This window comes from Phyllostomus discolor, chromosome 2, assembly GCF_004126475.2.
Source record: "Phyllostomus discolor isolate MPI-MPIP mPhyDis1 chromosome 2, mPhyDis1.pri.v3, whole genome shotgun sequence".
Classification (NCBI taxonomy): Eukaryota; Metazoa; Chordata; class Mammalia; order Chiroptera; family Phyllostomidae; genus Phyllostomus; species Phyllostomus discolor.
Genome location: NC_040904.2, coordinates 123935740 through 123960565, shown reverse-complemented (window position 1 = coordinate 123960565; position 24826 = coordinate 123935740). Strand labels below are relative to the sequence as shown.

General features: G+C 39.3%; 1 protein-coding gene across 8 annotated transcripts in view; it reads right to left on the bottom strand.

The window, feature by feature from the left end:
• RAD52 (RAD52 homolog, DNA repair protein) overlaps window positions 1–12441 on the bottom strand; it is a 28994-nt gene extending 16553 nt beyond the window's left edge. For 2 of the 8 annotated variants that reach the window (XR_004901456.1, XM_036018484.1), the window contains exon 1: window positions 4133–4265. Coding sequence is in view for 4 of the 8 variants with exons in the window: in XM_036018484.1 (XP_035874377.1) it covers window positions 4133–4147 (15 nt within the window). In the remaining 4 variants the exon portion in view is untranslated. Of the gene's footprint in view, window positions 1–408; window positions 943–4132; window positions 4282–12348 lie in introns of those variants that run through there. The other 6 variants (XM_036018491.1, XM_036018490.1, XR_004901457.1 and 3 more) reach the window with 5 other exon arrangements.
• Between the last annotated feature and the right edge of the window lie 12385 nt (window positions 12442–24826).

The following is a 24826-nucleotide window of genomic DNA, read 5'->3' as shown; positions in this document are numbered from 1 at the left end:
TGTACCAATCGAGGACTGAGTTCCTCAGTGCTTGCCTACAATCTCACACCCCTGAAAGCCCTCTAGGGGCTGCTTCTACTTTTCTGCGAAGTTTTTTGCTAGGGTGGTAGTGCTCTTAAAAGTTAAATTTTTTATAATGAGAATGCATGATAAATATACATTACAATTATAGTGTTTATAAATTAAAAAGTCAAAATTACAAAAACACCATAAAGGAGAGCAAACAATCAACTTATTACTACCTACTACATGTGCAACATGACCCAGGCCTCTGTGGGGTCAACAAAAAAATGTAAGCCACACTTAACTGAACTGTGTGCCAGGAGCTCACAAACTAGCTGATGGGAGAAGACTAACAGAAATAAAACAATTAAAGAGCACGAGAAAGTAACACAGAAGGCCCCTTACACTCAAGAATTAGCCCAGTTTAGTCCCTCGCAGCTTCAGCTTCACCTGGAACTTGTTAGAAATGTGACACCTCAGGCCCCACAGTAGATCTACAGAGTCAAAAGGTAGATGTGGGGCCCAGGAATTGGTGCTTTGCCAAGCCTACCAGGTGATTTTGAGGTGAGCTCAAGTCTGAAAGCCAGTGCATTAGACTGAGGCAGTGCAAACGTAAGGTCCAGTAAAAACCAGAACTGCCCTCAGAAAAAGCACCTGCAGCTGGCTGGCCCACTTACCTGACTACGACTACACCTGCCTCAATTCAGATTCAAAGTTGGCGCCTCAGCAAACTTAGATGTTATAAATCTTCAGATTTCCTAATAGAACTACAAATCTATGAATGTCAAAAAGTTATCCTTCTCCACACAGCATTATAATGCGATGTTTAAGAGCTCAAGTTCTGAATGTCCGTTTCCAGCTCTATCACCCACTAGGTGCTTGACCAAGGGAAAAAATCATGTAGTCTCTCTAAATGATGTTTTCTCATGTAGAAAATAGAGATAATAACAGTATAGTAAACATTCATTTAATCTTTATTTACTACGTGAAACTGCATTAGAATAGTGCCTGGCACACATGAAGTACTAAAATGTTAGTTATTGCTAAATTCACGTTAACTTTCTTATGTACATTCTAAGCAAAATGCAGAAAACTAAATGATCATAAAACATTACATTTCAGCTAAGAATGATAAATTTATTTATAATATAGCACTAAAAAGTTGGATAGTGGCCTAAACTAGGTCAGTTGATAATTAGAATCTAAAATTGATACATCGAGAAATAGTGGAATAAGGATATTATTTGGAGTGTAACTAATTGGGAAGGCCAGAACAGTTAAAGAAGGCAGCACGCCTGTGTCTGAGGAGTGGCAATGGGGAGAGAGAGCAGCAGGAACCTCCTTTTACAAAATAAAGCTGTAGCACTATTTGATTTTCAAACATGTGCATGTGTTATTTTAACAAAAACAAATATAAAAATGTAAATACCTACTCCATAAAGCAGGAGTCAACAAACTTTTTTCTGTAAACAAATATTTTGGGTACTGCAGGCTATTTGGTCTCTGCCACAGCCACTCAACTTTGGGAGTTTAGCATGAAAGCAGCCATGAACAATATGCAAATGAAGGGGCACAGTTGTGTCTCCACATGACTTTATTACAAAAAGAGGTGGCAGACTTCACCCACAGGCCACAGTGTGCCAACTCCGGCTGTAAAGCATGCACTGATCGTTAGAGTCAGATATGGCTCAATCCCCAGCTCCATTGGGTAAGTTACTTAAATTGGGTAATTACTTAACCTCTCTGTGCCCAAGTTTCCTCATTAGTAAAAGGGAATATTAAGATCAACTGCATAAATTTATCATATTAAATAAATGTTGTGGTAATAGCAGCATCCAAGACTCATCATTGGATACTAACAGTTGTGAGAGAACAGCATATTCACAAAGTCTCAAAAGAGCACCTGTCAAACAGAAGGGTATATACATTGTGAATGACTTAATGCCACTGAATTACATACTTTAAAACGGTTAAGCAAATTTTACGTCATGTATATTTTACTCTGTCAAAAAAGGAACTGATTAACACAATGAAGGTTTGTATCTCACTCCATACATGATCTAAGGCAATCTCATGGCCTTGTCGCTCTCACAGCTGTGTCGTGTAGTACATGTGACCTCCAAAGTCATCGCAGCAGGGGTAAAGAGAGCTGGAGTCACGTCAGGTCACATCTGCCTTAGGTCAGAAATGGACAGAACTTGTCACATGGCCCCAACATAATTGCAATGAAGGCTGGGAAATGCAAGAAAGCATTTGAGTATTTGGTGAGTACTGTCTCTGTCACATCCATTTTCTCCCACTCTGACAGTGGCCCCTAGAAGGTGGGGGATTCCTCCTGATTTATACTGGCACCCCCAGTGACTAGCACAGTACCTTACCTATAGTAGGGGGTCAGAGACCTAAGTGCCTGGTTAGTAATTAAATTAATAAATGAGGGAATGAATGAAATATTGGGTTGGCCAAAAAGTCCACAGAGTTTTTTCCATAAAATAAAAGATACAATTTTCATTTTCACCAATAACTTTACTGATTTGGATATTTTTTGTATGTCAGCTACCTCCCACATACTGTGATGTTGATTATTCTCAATTAACATATTAACATCTCAATTTGGTCACTATCAACTTCAACTGGTTCAAAGGGGGAGGGGGGGCCGGTATTGTCCAGAGAGAAATCTCCAGCATGAAACTTCACAAACCATTTTTAACACATCCAGTCACAGCACCTTCCCCATACACTGCACAATCTTTTTTTGCATTTCAGTTGTATTTTTACCTTTCTTAATAAAGCATAATATGCTGAAAATTTGTGTACATTCTTTCCTCTTCAAAATGGCTACACAAAAATTCACCAATTTTGATACCTTTTTTTAAATGCACACTGATATGACAGCTGTCACAATACAATCCAACAAAATTGTTTTGAATGAAGTTAAAGATAACTATGCACTACTACAGCCATGTTATGGAAAAAACCAGATTTTTGGCCAACCCAATACATAATGCAGGATATATAAACAAAGTATATTTTTTAATTCTTTTTCTGAATTGCCTAGAATTTTTTATTCTTCTTTATTCTAATTCTTTAGAAACTAATTTTATAAAGCAAGAGTTACACTTCTTACATTTATTTTTTTAAGATTTTATTTACTTTTTTTAAAGATTTTATTTATTTATTTTTTAGAGAGGGAAGGGAGGGAGAAAGAGAGAGAGAGAGAGGGAAAGAAACATCAATGTGCGGTTGCTGGGGGCCGTGCCCTGCAACCCAGGCACTTGCCCTGACTGGTAATCGAACCTGTGATGTCTGGTTCACAGCCCGAGCTCAATCCACTGAGCTACACCAGCCAGGGATTTTATTTACTTTTTGCAGAGGGCAAGGAAAGGAGAGAGGGAGGGAAACATCAACTTATGGTTGCCTTTCGTGCACCCCCTACTGGGGACCTGGCCTGCAACCTAGGCATGTGCCCTACACTTGGAATTGAACCAGTGACCCTTTGATTTGCAGGCTGGCACTCAACCACTGAGTCACACCAGCCAGGGCAACACTTCTTATATTTAAAAAGCAATTTGTTGCTACTTTTCCGAACAATATCATAAAAGATTCAACCTTTTGTTGAAGAAAAGGACAACCCTAATCTCTGCCCATAAAATAAACCATATGGAAAACGTGGAATCACTTTTTCCCAGTTTCTGTGAAAAAATGCTTACTGCTCTGCCTTCCTTTCTAAACTGTTCACAACTATTTTCCTATTATAAAATTAAAATATATTTTTATAGAAAGGTTTAATCATATATCAAAGAATACGGGTGGAAGTAAAATTTGGCTGGATCCCCACCAGCAAGAGGTGGCTGTTGTTTTTTATAAGTAATTGTGTTTGTGTGTTTTGTGTGTATGTAAGTGTGTATTTTTAAACAAAAGTAGAATCCAAATGTATCGGGCACATTTTATGCAGCAGCATCACAAGTCTTCTCAGCATTGCCTGTCTGAGGTCCCTGATTACTTTTTTTCATCCCAGGTGATTAAGCAAACCAAATATGCATGGGTTTTAACCAAGTACACAGAGGTACAGCCCAAGGATCCCTTATGTCTTGCTCACATCAGATGCCTCTCACCTTCCTGTGGGACCCACCTGATGCCCACACATGCACGATCTGAGAGTTCTGGGGAGTGAAGGTACCACGGAGTAAAGCTTTTACCAATGAGATACAGAAGCTGAGGGGCAAATCTTCTCCTTCCTTTGGGTAGATAGTCCTGGAATGCAGTGCTTTACACATCCTCCTAGGAGACGGCGTTTGGAAGTCAAGCAATCAGTTGTATACTTGTTACTATGGGGTGGCCAGCTTGGAAATGTACCCTGGAACTGATTTAATCTTCCATCTCTCAGTTCCCCTTTCCCTCACTTCTGCTTCCTGGAATTGCACTTCCTGAAATCCTAATGGCATATGTTTTTGCCTTAAGCTCCAGGTACTGGGGAGTCCAGGTAGAGCACACACTATGAATGCTCTGCCTATTATCCCTTTAGTTCCTTAGGGCACCCTGGCTTAACTTCTAAGTGCCAGCATCTACATCTCTTTACCTAATGGCATCCTTTGACATTCAGGGCCCATTTTATACCCATTAATGGTACACTGGAAGCTGCAAAGAATTGATGTCCGTGGGAGTAGCCTCAAACAATGACTGACAGGAGTTAGTGTGTTAAGAGCCCATATTTCTTACTGTTTCTGTGAGATAACATGGAACATGAGTTCTACACTGGCTCCAGAGTTCCCCAATGAAATTAAGTTTGGTTGCCCACCAGTGGTAACTGGCTTGACAACATAACTTTGTTGAATAACTTTTCTTTCCCATCTTGCTTCTCCTCTCCTTTACCACTATGTCCTGGGCTTATCTCCCAAATAAACTAGTTGTACTTGAAGAAAAAATGTGGGAGGTGGAGGGGTGAGTGGCAAAAGATATTTTACAAGAGAAACCTAGCAGATAACCACCTTGACCAAGTAATTAAACATAGTGTCAACCAATAATAGTCAAACCATGTGCTTTCTGAAGGATGCACTGAGAAGGTGACAACATCACTAGGTAGTATTCTGAGCTAATCATGACTCTGGTCACGAGAAAATAATCAGCCAAAATCAAATCTACAAGGCCTGGACTCTTCAAAAATGCCCATGTCTCAAAAACAAAACAAAGTAAAACAGAAAGTCTAGTAAAGTCTTCTGGCTTAAAGGAAACTAAAGAAACATGACAACTAAAACACACTGTGTGACCCTTGATTTTACACCAGAAAAAAACTATAAAGGACACTATTAGGACAATGGGGCAGTCGATGATAGAGCGCATATTACATGCTGATCTTTTTTTTTTTTTAATTTTTTTTTAAGATTTTATTTGTTTATTTTTAGGGAGGGAAGGAAGGGGGAGAGAGAGGGGGGGAGAGAGAGAGAGAGAGAGAGAGAGAGAGGGAGAGGGAGAGACATCAATGTGAGGTTGCTGGGGGTTATGGCCTGCAACCCAGGAATGTACCCTGGCTGGGAATCGAACCTGGGACACTTTGGTTCCCAGCCCGCGCTCAATCCACTGAGCTACGCCAGCCAGGGCTTACATGCTGATCTTTTATCACTGTTAAACTTACTAGAGTTGTGATAATTATACCATAATTATGTAGGAGATACATAATAAAATATTAGAATAAGTTGGTGTGTTTTCTGCAACTTTCATATCATTCAACTAAAAAAAATGTGTGTGTGCACACATAGGCTAAGAGAGGAAGAGGAAAAGATAAAGCAAAGTAACAAACTTATGAATCTAGGTGAAAATATGCAATTATTCACTGTGTAACTTTCCTGACGTCTTCAAATTTTTCAAAATAAAATGTTAGGAAAGTCTTCCTGAATGTCAAGGTTGTAGCAGCTACATAAATCCAAATATCCCAATATATCCTCCAAAAACTATACAGACCAACAAGAAAACTACTAAAATTACAAATATCCTGTATCTTCTAACATAATTAGAAGACTATAAACACTACAAGCTTCAACTAGCCTGGAAGTAGAAAAAGTAACCATCAATTTCTGATGGAGATATTTCTCAAACTCTCATCCCAAGTCTTTACATTAGAGAGAGCAAGGTGGGCCCTAGGTGGGAAGGGAACTGCTTGGAAGAAAGAAGGGGATGATGGAGGGCCTAAGTGGAATTAAAACCACTGCTGGAGAGAGAAATCCCACCCAAAATATGAAGATACTGACAAAGTGTTCTGGTAGCTGGGAGTAGTCCAGAACTGAAGGAGGCAGTCTTGGAAAGTCAATGTTCCTGTACAGAAGGGGTTTAAAGAAAGGTGTGAATCCCTTTGAAACTGTTCTGTGAATGGAAAAGAAGGGGAAATACAGAATCCTGTGTAATACAAGAGAAAATTCAAAAGTAAAAGGAGATGCCACCATCCCCCCCTCAAAAGCCTTCTGACCCACTACATCTGCAAAGCAACAGGGACTGCTCTTGAACTGGGAATCTCATAAATCATCCCAATTTTCCATCCTGTTGACAGAGCAAAAAAGTTAGAGATAAAAAGAGTCAGTGAACTTGAAGACTGAAAAAAATGAAACAGCTTCAGGGATCTGTAGGATAAAATCAGAATGGTTAATACACACACAACTGAGGTCCCAAAAGAAGAGATTAAAGAGAATGGGAAAAAATATTTAAAAAAAAATAATGGCTTGGAATTTCCCAAGTTGGGAGACAGGCATAAATGTATACATTTATGAAGTTCAGCAAACCTCAAAGCAGGATAAATGCAGAGAAAACCACACCTAAACACATCATAGGCGAACAGCTAAAAACCAAAAATAAAGAGAATATCTAGAAAGCAGTAGGAGAAAAATAGCACATTATGTACAGAATAACAATACAAATGATGGCTCTATTGACAACAGTTTTAAAAGAACACTTAGGAGTAAATTTGGCGAAAGATACATAAGACTGCTGCACTGGACAGTACAGAACAGTACTGGACAAACAAAACAGTACCACCAGAAAGAAGACCTAAATAAAAAGGGAAATGTACCGTGTTCATATATTTGAAGACTCAATACTGTTTAGATGTTAATTTCCCAAATTAATCTAAAGATTCCATGCTATCCCAATCATAAGCCTATTGGTATTTTTTGGAGCAACTGATAAGACGATTCTGATACTTATATGAAAAATGCAAGGGATCTAAATTATCCAAATCAAACTTCAACAACAACAACAAAGTTGTTGACCTATACGAAGTGATTTCAAGACTTACAATAACACCACAGTAATTATTGGGTAGGCCAAAAAGTCTTTTTAGTTTTCTCCATAAAACAAAAGATACAGCAGTTCTCATTTTCACCAATAACTTTATTGATTTGGATATTTTGAGTATGTTGGCATCTCCCACTATTGGCTTCTAGTGGGTAGAGGCCAGGGTGCTGCTAAACGTCTTCCAATGCGTAAGACAGCCCCACAGCAAAGAATTCCTTAGCCAAAATGTCTGTAGTATCAAGAATCTTCACAACACACTTTGACACATTCAAAGAAAAATGGCACATTAAAAATCAAACACAGCACCTTCTCCATACACTGCACAAATCTTTTCTTGCATTTAAGCTGTGTTTTTACCTTTCTTGAAGTAATAAAGCATGATACACAGAAAACGTTACATATATTCTTCCATCTTCAATATTAAAATGGCTGCACAAAAATTCACCAATTTGATCATTTTTTTTAAATGCTCATATGACAGCTGTCACAATACAATCTAACAAAATTGTCTGGAATGAAGTTAAAGACAACTAAGCACTACTAGAGTCATCATGTGGAAAAAGCTAAACGAACTTTTTGGCCAATCCAATACAACAGTATGGTCCTGATAAGCACTGATCAGTGGAACAGAAAAGGGAGTCCACAGCCCTGGCCGGCCATCATCTGATATTCCAAGGTTGCGGTTGGATCCCCAGTCACATCACATACAAGAAACAACGAATGAATGCATAATCAGCAAAACAACAAAATGAATGTTTCTCTCTCCTCCCCACCAAAATAAAAAAAAAATTTAACAAAAGACAGTCCAGAAATCAACTGCTATTTATACAGTCATCTGAATGTTAATAACAGTACCAATATAATACAATGGCTTTTTTTTAACCTCACCCAAGGATATGTTTATTGATTTTAGAGAGAGAGAGAGAAAGGGAGAGAAACATCAACTGGCTGCCTCCCACATGCACCCCAACCAGGGACCAAACCCGCAACCTAGGTATGTGCCCTGACCAGAACTGAACTCACAACCATTTTGGATGACAGTCCTACCAGCTGAGCTGCCTGGCCAGGGCACAGTGGAATTTTCAACAAATAATGCTGGAACAACAATCTATGTGGGGAAAAAATTTAATATTTTTCACAAAATATTTTCACACTATTTACAAAAACTGGAGATGGATCATAGGTCTAAAGATAAAAGCTAAACCTAGAAAATATTGAGAAGAAAATAAAGAAGTATGTGTTCATAACCTGATAGTGGCCAAGACTTCTTAAACAGTACTCAGAAATCAGTAACTTCATAGTTAAAAACTGCAAATGTGAATGACTTCATCAAAACATAAAACTTTTCTTACTAAAAAGTGCTATGAAAGTAATTAGGCAACCACAACAGACAATATCCAGGATATACAACGGATATATAAAGAATTCCTACAACTCAATAATAAAATTGGGCAAAAGAGCTACACAGGCATTTCACAAAGGAATATACACAAATGTCAGCAAGTGCAGGAAAAAGCGCTCAATGTCATTCTAATCAACAACTAAAATTAAAACCATAGTGACATACTGCTCTCTAGCCACCAGAATAGCTAAAAATAAAGACTGACAACGCCCAGTTGGCAAGGATGTGAAGAAATTAGAACTCGCACAAATGGTTGGTAGGCAACAGGATGATAAAACTACTGTGCTGCAAACACATGCTACCCTTCATGAAAAGGGGGAATACCTTGAAGATGGAGCCAGAGACCAGAGGGTGAGTGCAGGTCACAGATACTGGTCCCAAGCCTGGAAACTAATGATACCCTGGATATCATCTCTTTGTCAGGCAGGTGTCAGCACCTGCCCATTCATTTTCTTAGAGTTGTCTTTGGTGAAAGTTGTAAATTTTGAAGTAATCCCATTTATCTTTTTCTCTTAAATGGTTACTGCTTTCTGAGTCTCGGCTAAGAAATCTTTTGCATACTCCCACATCAAGAGGATAGTCTTCTATATTTTCTAGAAGGCTTATAGTTTCATGATTTTGGAAATAAATCTGATCACTTCTTAAGGAATTAAATATGCATCTGCCATGTGACCCAAGAATTCTTCTGATAAGTATTTTCCCCAAGAAATAAAAACATACAACCAAAAAAAGACATGTAGGAGAAAAAACTAAAGACTTACAGGAGTAAGGGAAAAGAACTTGAATTAGGGTAGTGGCTATGAGCATGGAATAGATGAATTCAAGAAATATTAAGAAGGTAAACAAGACTGGGAAACATTTTTATCATTATCCATTTCCTTATACCTAAAAGTATTTCTAATTACATGTGGAAGGAGGAAGGAATAAGAAGGCATGAGGCATATTATATAAGGAAGTTTTCCTCTTTTCTCTTTATTAACTACAGGAGAGGGCATAACCATGAAGGGTAATAGAAGCCACCTTCAAAAGCTTGGAACTTTAGTTTGTAAACCATGGAAAACAATGGAAATTTTAAGCTGAGAATGATAAGATTATATTTATGCCTCAGAAAGCTCTCTGTCAACAGTGAATAATTGAGGGAGAGATCAGTTAGGAGTCTATGTTACAACAGTCCAGACAGAGACAAAGGCTCAAAGATCATGAAAATGTAGAGAAAGGATGACCTCTGGATACATATTACAGGAGGCAGAACTGACAAAACTCAGTGATGGATGAGGATCAATAGCAGGCGTGGATATCAAGGGTTTTTTCCCTTTTATTTTCATTTATACACATGCTGCTATAATTGTGATACAAAAAAAAGTTAACAAGAGTAGAAAAAAATCTTTTTTAGGTAAAAAGAAGGAACTATATCTCAAAATGTCATCTCCTAACTACACTCTAAATAGAATTCATCCTGTGTTCCCAGAGCATTTTAGACATATGTGAAATCACCTATCACACATAATCCTAACTCAGTCGTTCCACTTCAAATCTGCCAGTATGGTATTAAAAATGAATACTGAAGTGGGAAAAATGTTAAAAGTCACAGAGATTTAAAAATATTCACACTAGGCTTTCTGCCTTGAATATTTAATTTGGTTATACAGTCAATTCTCGTTATTCACAGTAGTTATGTTCTATGGATGCTGAATTATCAAATACTGAATGATTGCTCCTAAGAGAAATACAGGGTTAGGTTCCTGCAAGCCTCTAGACACAACATTTCGCCAACCAGTTAATACATAACCTTGTTTTATGTGTGTTTCTGTTTAATGGCACATTATTTAATATATATTATTGATTCATTAACAATGAATTCTCTGCTGAACAAAGCTTATCTAAAAGAAGCTTGTCTTTGCAAGACACACCACAGCCTTCTTGCACATAAACAAAAGACAGCATTTCAGCAATATGATTGCAGTCCTTTCTATACAGTGAAATCACCAACAAAAAGCACAAAATATGAAAGAAAAAAACCCTGGCATTAAATATGCCTGCAACAAGGACTCTCATTTCCAGTATGAGAGTTGAAATAAAAAGGCAGAGCATCCCCTGGTTTAATCTCAACTGGGAACAGGCACATTGAGTCACTCAAATTATTCAGCACTCTGCCCATACACAAAAGTGCCCTGAGTACCAATTTGGGGTTTCAAAGAAATCTTAGCAAATAAATTAATAAAGATCGACTTTATTAATCGATCTGTGGGCTTATTTTTTAAAATCCTCACTAGAGGACCTACCTATTGATTTTAGAGAGAAGGGAAGGGACAGACAGAAACATCGATGGACTGCCTCTTGCAAACACCCGGACTGGGGACTAGACCCCACCCCAGGCATGTGCCTTGACTGGGAACCTGAAACTTTCTGGTTTACTGGAGGACACTCCAACCAACTGAGCCACAGCAGTCCAGGCCCCAGTGTGGTTTTTTGTTTGTTTGTTTGTTTGTTTGTTTTTAAAGATAAAAACACTCTCCACAGCCATCTCAGTTGCATTTTCATACACATTCATCTCCAACCACACCCAGGTCACACACAACATGCCATGCGTACATTACAAAGCAGCACCTCTGATGAGAACTGCTCGCAGTTACCACTACAATTAATGGTCTAACCAGTGCTGAACTGAGACTTTAAAAAGAAACTTTCCTAATTTGAGGTCGCTGAAATGACCCAATCCCACAGTTAAATTTAGCTTTAAAATGTTTGCACCTCAGGCTGGGAGTTCTGTGAAAGAATACACCTTAAAAGGGCTAGGAAGCCAAAAAGTGAAGAAAAACCCACAAATGCCCATAAACTGATAGAAAAACAAAATGTAGTATATCCCTACAACTGATTATTGTATTATTCAATCATAAAAAAGTGAATTACTGACACATGCAACAACCCTTGAAAACATGCTACGTCACATAAACCAGACACAAAGAACAAATACTGTATTATTCCACTTATGTTAAATATCTAGAACTGGCAAATTCATAGAGACAAAGATTCGTGGGGCTAGGGGCAAGAGGAAATTAGAAGTGTCTGCTAATGAGGTCCCGGTTTCTCTTCAGGATGACAAGAATGTTCTGGAATTACATAATGGTGATTCACATAACCATGTGAATATACTAGAAACCACTGGATCACGCACTTGCAAAGGATACATTTAACCGTATATTAATTGTATCTCAACTTTTAAAAAACTGATCTAAAAGGATGAGTACGCGGCCAAACGGTCCTCCCAAACCACTGCCCCTCCAGCCAGCTCCGTTCAGCTGACACAAACTTCGGCACCCTTCACTCGGGTCAACGAGCAGCCTTCAGCGGCCTCGCGCCCGCACAGGGACAGCCACAGCTAACAGTGGGCTGGCCTCGTCTTACGGTGAGCGCCTGGGGTTTGTACTACGGGTGCTGGAGCAAATTTCCGGCACCTCTGCCCCTCCTAACCAAACTCTCAGGAAGCTGCGATCCTGAACCCCTACTGGACTTAACTACAGGCCTCTGGCCTCAGGTGACTATGCTGGGATCCGTGGGACGAGCTCCACCCTCACTCCGGTACTCTACTCCGAGCCCCGAGGCGCCCCAGACCCACAGTCCCCAGCCGGAACCACCCCACTCGCCCGTCCTCCTTCCTCACCTACGCCCTCCGGTGGCGCGCGGTGCACGCAGGGAGCTCGTGCTAGGCTAAACGCGAAAGGGAGTTTAGATAAAGTCGCGCAGAGGAGACTGGGAAAGAAGTGCACGCTGGGAAGAAGGTCCAAAAGCCAGTCCAGGGATGGGACAGAAAGAGCAGGGGAAAGCCGTAAAACAAATCCGTAAAACAAATCCGAGGTGAACAGCCACGAAACAATCTGTCGAAAGCCCGTGAAGCAAGCTGGGAGCCGGTGCTGACCTCCAGGTTTGAGGCTACGCTCTCGTCGTCCCCTTGACCTGCGGTCCCCGAAGGCTCCTCACTTGAGTGGCATCCAGATCTCCGGTGCCCCTGGGCTGGGGAACTTTCCGTGAGCACAGCGCTAAAGCCTCTTAGGGCCCACTCTGCCTCCTTCTTGCAGGACTTCACAAACCATTCCTGGGTTAGAATGCAGCTGTGAGGCGCAGAAGCAACCTCTCAATACCTATCCGTGCACTCTAGGGGTATGGCAAGAAACGAAAACCATGGTTTTAAATCTTATTAAGAGAACGTTATCAGCCTTGGCCTTGTAGCTCAGTTGGCTAGATTGTTTGTCCCAATATGCCAAGGTTGGCAATCATCCCTGGTCAGGACACATACAAGAAATAGCCACTGAATACATAAATGAGTGGAACCACAACTAATGTGTCTTTACCCTTCTCCCCCATATATCAGTAAATTTTTTATTTAAAAAAAAAAGACTTTTTTAGAATATCCCTGCGAACTGTACCTTGCTATTGGGTGATGCTTGCACACCCAATTAGCAATGCTCAAAAATAAGATTTAAAAGTTTAGTCATCACACCCCTAAATTAAGTACTAAGAACAACAAAATAATTCTCATGTTTTCAAATTAGTTGTTTAAATAAACCTCTTTTAACTAGACTGTTCATTATCTAAGCAGTAATACTTCAGGGCAAGTCATTTCCTGGATGACTACTAATCTTCCCAGTAACACCATCCGAAGGTGAGTAGAAACCCTAGAATTAGATCCAATGTATTAATAATGTATTTGATAAAGGTGGCATTTCAAGTCTACCAAGAAAGGAATCTTTACTTTTTAAAGTTGTGTTGGGACATTTAGTTAATTATTTGGGTTAGATTCCTTGTCAAAATATACACTAAAATAAATTACAATTGAATTCAAGGGTGAAATATGAAAGGTACAGATACACAAAAAGAAAGTACAGATGACTATCCTACCTCAGAATGAAGAAGAGTTTTCTAAGTAAAAAAGTTAAGAAATAAATTGTAAACATGTATAAATGTAAGTACATACACAAAACTTTTACTCCTGAAAGTAGAAAATAAACAAAAAAGTAAAAGTACTTTTGTTTACTTTAAAAGTAAACAAGAAGATGGGGGGATATCATTACCGTGTATGGGAAAGAGAGTTCATATATAGAGTCCTAACAACTCAAGAAAAAGACAAATGAAATGAGTGGGTATTTCACAAAAGGAGAAATATAATAAATATGAAAAAGGTTTAACTTCAATAAAAGTAAAAAGCATACATGTTAAAATAAGTATATCATTTTACCCATTTCTATTTTAAATTAGGAAATTAAAATATTTCTTTGACCACTCGTACATGAAAAGCAGACCTATTCTCAGAGTTACCAATTGTTATCAGTTGATGTATATTCTTTCTGACCTTGTATTATGTTCATACATTTCAAGCATGATAATAAGAAGCTAGGAAAATTCCTTGGCAAGTGAAAGGGGAAAACTGAGATGTCTGAACAAACTGGCCAAGCAATTTACAACCAAGTACAGAAAGTCACCTCCTTAGAGGTATTATCTAGGCCTCAGTCATATTTCAGCTCTAGGCCCAAAAATGCAGCAAAACCAGGTGGGTGACACCAGGACCAGCTGCAAATGACTAATAACTGTGCACCCCCACCCCCGACCCGGCATCAGCCTATTAGTAAAGACAACAGCCCTGAAAGGGTACACCTGGAAAGCTGATGAATACCTTCCCTAAACTCCCAGCCTTTCAAAACTCTCAAAACAAAGGACCCAGTGCATGCTCTCCCTTCCCCGCTTTTCTTCCCCCACAGGCATGCATCTTCCAAACTAAGGGTCCCCATAAAACTCACAACCAGGGCAGCCATAGGCAGCAGCAGCTTGTCGTGGGTTGACCCCCTGAACCTGTCTCCAAGCCTCTCTTTTTTCTGACTTCTCAGTAAGCTAAAGCAGCCCTGACTCAGCTTACTTCTTTCCTCTAACATCTCTAGAGAGCCAAAGAGGCCCCACCTAAGCTCTCTCCTGTTGCTGCTTCTATCCTAGGCCCTTCCTCACTTCACTCTCCCCAGCTTCAATAAATGTACTCTCAAAATCACCTGGACCCATGTTGTAAAAATCTTTCCTGCATGAAGTCAAGAACCCACATACTACCAGCCAACCCTAAGAAGGCCTGCTCCAGGCTGGTCCCCTTTCTGATAACACATTGATATAATTTTCTCTGATAATATTTAGTGTAGACAGTACACTACATTGTCTACACTAAAGACACCACAATATAATAATAGTAGCAAGAATATAAACTGATACTACTAGTAGGAATATAAACTGATGCAACTTTTCAGGAATGCGATCTGGCAATATATATTAAAAATATAGAGAATTCCAGTCAGGATGGCAACATAAGTAAATGTGGTACTCACATCCTCCCACAACCACATCAAAATTAAACTAAGCTACAGAACAACCAGTATTCAGAAATGCCTGAAACCTAGTTGAATGTAAGTCCTACAACAAAGGGATTTAAAAAAGAAGCCACATCAAAACTGATAGGAGGGGTGGAGACCTGGAATGGGCTGGTCACACACCCACGTGTGGCAGATATAAATTGGAAAGGATATCTTTGCTGTGGAGACACCCCACCCCCACACCCAGAGGACTCAGAGGTCCCAGCCCAGGGTTTCAACCAGATAGAAAAGTCCCCCTAACTTCTAGCCAGTGGAAATTATGGCCAAGCTGGAGGACTTCTGGAGTCCCAAGTTTCCTCTTAAAGGGCTCACAGACAGACTTATTCTGATTCTCCCCCTCTGAGCTCCAGCACTGGGGTAGCAACTCAAAAGGCACCAGGGCTAGAGCTGGATGTGCAGTTTTCTGCCTGACAGAAGTGTTGGTAGAGGCTATTATTCCTTTTCTGAGCCCTCCCCCAATGAAGATGGCAGGCTAGTGCCATATCTGAGTCTCCATCAACCTGGCTAATACCGTTTGCCCAATCTTGGTGATTGCTAGAGACCCTGCCCCACCAACTTGCAGGCCCACCCAAGCTGTTTCCAGTAGCTTTTCCATACAAGTGGCCTGTCTTGGCTCACACTTCAGACTTTCCTAAAATCTCTCAAACAAACAGCATCTGGCCTTGGCATGCCCATATCTCTCACTAAGTGGCCCCAGCATCCTGCCTTGGTTTGAAGCTTGACCTCAACTGGGTACCTCCGGGACAAGTAGCAGCCATCTGCAGATGGCTTTGTAGTGCATGCCAGGTGGCCCCAGGTAGAACACAGGTGGTGGCTGACATTGGTCTGCACCTCCTGGGAGGCCCCAGAGCCAGAATACCTGGAAGATACCTCAAACCACATCAAAACACCACCCAACCACCACCATAAGCAACCTGCTCAAAGTGTGTACTCAGTGGGAGTCAAAGCCCTGCTAAAGTAAGTCCTGCTCTGTGGGGTAGGCCACTACACAGTTGATCCTCCACACTGGCCAGTGGTTGCAGCCAGTCCTTACAGTAAATTGGCCTGGGGGTAAATCCCTCCCATGGATATGCCAATAGCAATCAAGGTACAACTACAGGAGGATGTACACAGCTCACACTAGGTGATGGGGGACGAGTACCTGGAATGCCCAGCTTCGGCGAACAGAGAGGCTGTGCCACTGGACCTTATAGGATACCTACATTACATCACTCTACCAAGCCCAAGAGACACAGCAGATCTATCTATTACACAGAATCAAACACAGGGAGGCTGCCAAGTGAGGAGACGAATGTGTCACAAATGAAAGAACAGAACAAAACTCCAAAAAAATAAATAAACAAAATGGAGAGAAGCAATCTACTAGATGCAGGGTTTTTTAAAAAAACCCACAATACAGTGAAGCCGCAATGAGTGAACCACAATATAGCGAGGGATGACTGTAATGAGAACAACAGTTTATGTGACATGGATGTAACCTGGCAGCCAAGGAGTGGACTGAGCCATGCATGCACGAAGAATGACAACTTCACTGTACTAGTCAGTGGGGGCAGCAGATGCCATTGAGAGAGCTTGTGTACTGTGTGGCCATTGCATTCAAAATGACTGAACAAGTAGAGCAACGAATCTGCATCAAATTTTGCATTAAGCTTGAACATTCCTCCACAGAAACTATTTGTATGATTCAGAAGGTCAAAGCTATGGGCAAATGGTGATTGGCAGCTTCACCATGACAACGCACCTGCTCCCTGTATCTCCTCTCGGGCACAGTTTTTTGACGAAACATCAAATCACCCAGGTGACTCAGCCCCTACAGGCCAGATTTGGTGCCCTGTAACTTCTGTCTTTTTCCAACACTAAAATCACCTTTGAAAGGGAAGAGATTTCAGACTGAGATTCAGGAAAATATGATGGGGCAGCTGATGGTGATAACAGCAAAGAATTTTTCAGGGTGTTTTGAACCAGTGGAATATTGGGAGAAATGTGTGAGGTCTCAGGATGCCTACTCTGAAGGAGACTGAAGCATCATTTTCCTATGTACAATGTTTCTTGAATCTTCTTCAGTAAATGTTTCCACTTTTTGTATTACACAGCTGGATAACTTCTGGACAGACCTTGTAAAATATATATGTAAAAGAATTGAAAGCAAAGTCTTAAAGAGATATTTTTTACACCCATGTTTGTACCAACATTATTCACGAAAGCCAAAAGGAAAAAACAACTTCTGTGTCCCTTGACAGAAAATGGACAACTGGAGGAAATAGAGGAAAGCAATTTATCAGGTAGACTGTTTAGAGTAATAATTATAAGGATACTCAAAAACATGAGGAAAGATATAGAAAACATAAAGAAATACCAGTCAGAAATAAAAAATGCAATATCTGAAATAAATTATATTGGAAGGAGTAAGCAGTAGGTTAGATGAAGCAGAGGGTCACATCAGTGATTTGGAAGAGAAGGTAGAAAAAAATACCCAAGCAGAGCAGCAAAAAGAAAAAAGAATTTTAAAATTCTGGCCAAGATGGAGGCATAGGTAGATACACTGCACTTTATCACACAACCAAAAGAAGGACAACAACAATTTAAAAACAAACCAAAAAACAACCAGAACTGACAGAAAATCAAAATGTATGGAAGTCCAACAACCAAGGAGTTAAAGAAGACACACTCATCCAGACAGGTAGGAGGGGTGGAGTCAGTCAGCTGGGCGGAGAGCGCTGGAGGCAAGGTGGTGGCTAGTGGACCCAGCAAGGCAGTGGAGTGAGGTGTGCAAGGTTGCAGCTCTCCCGCAAGGTGGCAGCTGGTGGAGCAGGCAGTCCCACATTCACGCACAGATTAACTGGGAGAAACAACTGGGGAGCGAGATGGACTGGGGCCCCAGCACAGGGAAGTAAAGCCTCAAACCACTGATTGAAATACCTGTGGAGGTTGAGGCAGCAGCAGGAGAAATTCCCAGCCTCACAGGAGAGTTCTTTGGAGAGATCTACAGGGACCTAGAATATACGCAAACCCACCCACACAGGAATCAGCACCAGAAGGACCCAATTTGCTTATGGGAAGCAGGGGAAGTAACTGAAAGCCGGCAGAGAGCAGAGCAAGCGGTCCTCTTGGACCCCTCCCCACATATAGCGTCACAACACAGCAACCTGGGTTGCTACACCCTGGTGAATACCTAAGGCTCTGCCCCTCATACTTAGTAGGTGCATCAAGACAAAAAAAAATTGGCCCAAACAAAACTCCAGAAAAAATACAAATAAGCTATGAAGAGATAGCCAACCTATCAGATGTAGAGTTCAAAACACTGGTTGGTAATCAGGATGCTCACAGAATTGGTTGAATTTTGTCACAAAATGGATGAAAAAAATGAAGGCAATGCTAAATGAAATGAAGGAAAATGTATAAGGAACCAATAGTGATGGGAAGGAAACTGGGACTCAAATCAATGGTGTGGACCAGAAGGAAGAAAAAAATATCCAAGCAGAAAAAAAATGAAGAAACAAGAATTTTAAAAAATGAGAAGAGGCTTAGGAACCTCCAGGACATCTTTAAACATTCCAACATCCCAATTATGGGACTACCAGAAAGAGAACAGGAAGAACAACAAGTGGAAAAGTTATTTGAACAAATAATGAAGGAGAATTTCCCCAAGCTGACAAAAGAAATAAACTTCCAGAAAGTCCAGGAAGCTTAGAGTCCCAAAGAAGTTGGACCAAAGGAGGAACACACCAAGGCACATCATAATTACATTACCTAACATTAAAATGAAGGAGAGAATTCTAGAAGCAGCAAGAGATAAGTAGACAGTTACCTACAAGGGAGTGCCCATCAGACTGTCAGCTGATTTCTCAAAAGAGACCTTGCAGGCAAGAAGGGGCCAGAAAGAAGTATTCCAAGTCATGAAAGGCAAGGACCTACATCCCAGATTGCTCTATCCAGCAAAGCTTTCATTTAGAATGGAAGGGCAGATAGAGTGCTTCTCAGATAAGGTCAAGTTAAAGGAGTTCATTATCACCAAGCCCTTATTATAAGAAATGTTAAAGGGACTTATCTAAGAAAAAGAAGATAAAAAACATGTATAGTAAAATGACAGCAAACTCATGATGATTAACAACCACACCAAAGCAAAAACAAAAACAAACTAAACAACTAGAACAGGAACAGAACCACAGAAATGGAGATCACATGGAGGGTTAGCAACATGGGAGTGGGAGGAGGAGAGAGGGGGAAAAGTTATGGAGAATAAGTAGCATAGATGGTAGGTAGAAAATAGATAGGGGGAGGGCAAGAATAGTCTGGGAAATGTAGAAGCTAGATAACTATGACACATGGACATGAACTAAAGGGGGGAACGTGGGTGGGAGAGGGTGTGCAGGGTGGAGGGGAATGAAGAGGGGTACTGTGACAACTGTAATAGCATAATCAATAAAATATATTTTTAAAAAGTGAAAAAACAAAAAAGAATATACTTAGTTTATGTATATATGTATATATACACACACACACACATACATACATATATACATTGAAGTATTTACAAGTAAGGGCTACAACTTTATTTTTTAATTTATTTGTGAACTTTTAGAGAAAGCAAGAAAAAGAGAGAGCCATCAATTTCTTGTTCCACTTATTTATGCATTCATTGGCTGATTCTTGTATATGCCTTGACAAGGGATGGATCCCACAACCACAGCATATCCAGATGATGCTTTAACCAACTGAGCTACACAGCCAGGGGCAACTACAACTTTAAAATAATTCAGAGAAAAATATTTTAAATCAACAGACAGATAGCTATAAAGCAAATGTGATAAAATGTTAACAGCAGAAGAGTCTGAGTGTAGTGTATATGGAACTTCTTTGTATTATTGACAACTTTCCTATAAGACTGAAATTATGTTAAAATGAAATGCTTTTTGACACCATGGACATGGACAATGGTGTGGGATTGACTGTGGGAGTAGGGGGGTGGACTGAGTGAAGGGGGTCAAAGGAGGAAAAATTGGGACAACTGTAATAGCATAAACAACAAAATATTTAAATTTTAAAAATAAAATGAGATGCTTTTAAAGTGGAAGTCATACCTGTTTATTCACTTCACAAAATTTTTGGGAAGAACAAATAAAATCTTGTGAGTGAAAGAGCTTTATAAAGTATAAATCTTTCCACAAATTTAAAACATAATTATTACTAATGGAAAGAGCTTTATAAACTATAGGGTCCTCTAAAATATAAAAAAAATTACATCTTTTTTTTTGTTTCAATAAAAGTGAGACAGTCTAGTTCCATAACCATTAACTTATTTTTTTCTCCTCTGAGAGGAGGCTTTTTACAGTCAAAAAGGATTGCCCTTTGGTTTCATTGTTTTAGGAGGGTCAGTGATCAATAGTAACTTTGTTACCTCATTTATTACATAAAATCTATATTCTGTAAAATTGTCTCTTGTTCTGTATTTACTCCCTGAGATTACATAGCCTCCAAGTCCCTTTCCAAGACTGGAATTTCATGATTTAACAAAAGCAATTCAGAGAAAGCTGCATATTGTGTCTGTATCTTCTACAGCTCACCCAGGATGATGTCTTCTTTGATACTGTTATTAAAAATGTTTAAAGAAGACAATTCGGGTGATAAAAACAAGCTTCAACACTTTGTGAAGCCAACAGTCTACATTTCCAAAGGCAGAGAGAACTGCAAAATGGGTGAAGTCAGGAAGATTTTATATCAAAAATAAGGAACAAGGAAAAGTAGAAAATGAATAAAAAACAAGGAAATAAGTATAAAGCCCAAAGTTGGCTGGGTGCTTGTGGATTGGCTGACCAGATACACTGGGTTTCTGGTCAAGGGAAGCATTCACAAGGACACAAAAGTTATCTCAGCTTTGGTTTGCTGACATGGCACCCAGGGAGAGCAACTCCATCTTAGGTGGGGAAATTAATTTCAACACTATATGCTAATTGACTGAACTGTAAACTAATTGACTGAGCTAATTAGCACAACACTATGTGCTAACTGCCTGACACACAGTAGGGTGCTCAATAATATTTTTATTATTTTATTTTATTTTTGTTTTTTCTTTATTTTTGTCAACAATATTTATTGGATACATGAACCCTAGAAGGTAGAGTTCAGGACTTCTGCAAATTTGCTCTAGCCCCTTTTTTCCTCCCTATTTCTGAGTGTTTATTCTTTTGCCTGACATTAAATTATAAGAATTAGCCATTTTTACAGGTCAAAAATGGTTGAATATCAGCAACCTTTCCTGTGTTTGAACCAATAGTTGAGCTAATGTACTATGATATTAGGAGGTGCTCCTTATTTATTTACTCTGACACTAAAATATATGTAGTGTTAGATTATTCAGGCTGCTTGTTTCCCTTTCCCTCTGAATGACTACCATTTGGCCCTATTACAACTCATTAATACCTAATACCTTACCAGAAAGTGGGCAAAGAACTACAACCTATTCTGCTACAGTAGTTCTGGTAAAACGTGAGGTAGATTAGATCGGCATTACTGCTTTCAGTGTAATCTTGGAATTCCTGTAGATTTTCATTGTTCATGAAATATCAGTTCCCTTTGTTGCCAAGTAAAATCAGGGGTTGGTTGCCCTGACCTGGTAACTCATTTGGTTAGAGTGGCATCCCCATATGCCAAGGTTCTGGGTTCCATCCTGATCAGGTCATGTACAAGAATGAACCAATGAATACATAAATAAGTGGAACAAAAAAAATTGATGTTTCTCTCTCTCTGTCTCAAATCAATAATAAAAATTTAAAAAATTATGCCCTGGCTGGTGTGGCTCAGTGGATTGAGTGCCGGCCAGTAAACCACTGGTTAGATTCCCCAGTCAGGGAACGTGCCTGGTTTGCAGGCCAGGTCCCCACTAGGTGGCGCAGGAGATGCAACCATACATTGATGTTTCTCTCCTCTTTGTCCCTCCTACTCTCTAAAAATAGATAAATAAATAAAATCTTTTTAAAAAATTAAAATCAGGAGTTGGTTGTATGCAATTGTTCTTAAGCTAACCAAAGGTCAGAGAAAGAATTTGCATATCAATGGCAGAAAGAAAAACTGAGGCACCATTGTTTAAGTTATGAAAGAAATCTGCAAGAATCTGGGCTCTATGCCTAGTACCATTTCAATCTTTCTTGTTGGCAAATTTCTTATTTATATAAGACTTTCACTGTGTTGTACTCTAATTTATTTTTTTTACTTGCATGTATCCTCCTTAAGACTGTGAATTCCTGAGCATGTGGTCCACCCATAAATGCCTATAGGAGGAGGGGGTGGTGTGGGGGAGGAGGGGGTGGTGTGGGGGTGGAGGGGGAAGGAGAATAAATGACTTAATATAAGTATTTTTATCTTTCAGTGTAAAGTATTAAAGACGACCTTCATAAAGTATCCCTTTAATGCCTTAGTTTTTGTGTTTTATTTAAAAGAAGGAACTTTCAAAAAAAACAATCAAGAAAAGCAAAAATAAACAATTGGGACCACATTAAACTAAATGGCTTCTGCACAGCAAAATAAAAAATTTTTTAAATTAAAAGGCAACCAATGGAATGGGAGAAAATAGCTGAACACCATCATATGTTTGATAAGGGCTTAATATCCAAAATTATAAAGAAATCATACAACTCAGTAGAAAAAGGAAAATCTGGTTTAAAAAATGGGGAGAGGAACCAAATAGACATTTTTCAAAAAAAGACACAGATGGCCAACAGGCACATGAGAAGATGCTCAACATCACTAGCTATCAGGGAAATGCAAGCCAAAACCACAATGAAATATCACCTCACACCTGTTAGAATGGCTATTATACCCCACGTTCAGGCTCACTAATACCCAGCTTCTAAGTGTAGGTGGCACATGCATTCCTTTGTTCAGGCATGGTCTGCAGGCCCAACCAAGGCTAGCTTGTCCTGGTGTTGGCCTAGTGGTGCATGTTGCTGAAGCATCATGTTAGTTGTGCTCCCAGACCACAAAGCCCTTGGTAACTAGTAAGTGAAGGATGAATTGAGAAGACATAAGAGGGAGTATGTAGCAGTGCCATGGCAACAAGCTAATGAAAACAGACAAAATTCAACTGAAAAAAACGTGTTTTGGAACTGCCCTGCCAGAAAAAAAATGTAATGTTTCCATGATGAACAAATAAGACAGTTGCAAGGGATGAGGCAAGATGCCACTAAACCCAATAGGCAATTTAGTATGACTGAGTCTAGGAAACCAAAAGTTTAGTCCATACAATAAAGCTGACAAAGCAGTTAAAGTTTAGAACCCCTTATGTTAACTAGCACTGGTTTTTAAAATATATTTCTTTAGCTTAAAATATATTTCTAAAGCTATAAATTTTAGGCTTTGAGAATTCCCGGTGTTAGTAAAAAAAATATATATATATATATATAATTTGGGGATGTTATGAATGCTCTCTGCAACATGTAGGTCAGGATCACTGATGGACAGAACTTCACATTGTTGAGGTAACAGTGCTTGCTGGGTGGGATTTGATTTTGGACTAAACAAGGAAGAACAGCTTTAAAATGGGCAAAGTTGTTGAATTTTGCCAAAATGTTTAATATATAAATTTGTTTTTAATGCTATTCTTATTCAGGCATTGGCCTCATGGTTTTAGCTTCATCAGAAATAAATGGAATATTTCAACAACATTATTATTTAAATACATTGTCATCCTGAAAGTTTCATCATTTCTACTTTAATAATACATATGCAATTATTCTTTTAAATGTCCCTTCTCCATGAGTCACTGTTTACTTAGAATAAAAGATTAAAAGAAGCTTTAAGGTTCAGTATTATACCATCATTTGTATAATAGATTATACGACATATAATACCTTTTCCACAGTATTTGTTAACAAGTGATGACCCCTTCTGTAATCTGTAGTTATTTTGAGAGTCTCATGTTTTGCCTAATGGTTGGGGAAGTGAAAATAATTTCATAAAATTTTCTTACACTTAAGTTGATTTATGAAATGAAAAAATAAAATAATCCCAATCATATCCTAAGATGTTTATGAACTCTTAAAATATGACAAACTAAATAAAAGAATGGCTATTATCAAAAGATAAGAAATAGTGTTGGTGAGGCTGTGGAGAAAGGGAATCTTTGTGCATTACTGGTGACAATGTCAGTTGGTTCAGCCACCATGGAAAACAGTAAGGTGGTTCTTCAAAAAATTAAAAATAAAACTACCATGTGATCTAGAAATTCTACTTCTGGACATAAATCCAAAGGAAATGGAAATAGGATATCAAACTATATCTACATTCCCTTGTTTACTGCAGCATTCTTTACAATCGCCAAGATAAGGAAACAACCCTAAGAGTCCATCAGCAGACAAATGGGTAAAGCAGATCTGGTTTATTTATTTTTTTATTTATTGATTTTTTTTTGAGGGAGAAGAAGGAGATGAAGAGAGAGAAACACTGATGTGCTGTTCCACTTATTTATGCATTCATTGGTTGATTCTTGTATGTGACCTGACCAGGGATTGAACTGGCCACCTTGGTGTATTGGGAGGATACTTTAACCAACCAATACTTTCTTGGCCAGTGCTTTTTTAAAAAAAAAATTGTCATCCAAGGATATGCTTATTAATGAGAGAGACAGAGAGGGAGAAGAGAAGAGAAAAGGAGGGAAGGGAGGGGAAAGGAGGGGAGGGGAGGGGAGGGGAAAAACATCCATAGGTGGCCTGCTGTAGGCACCCTGATCAGGATCGAACCCGCA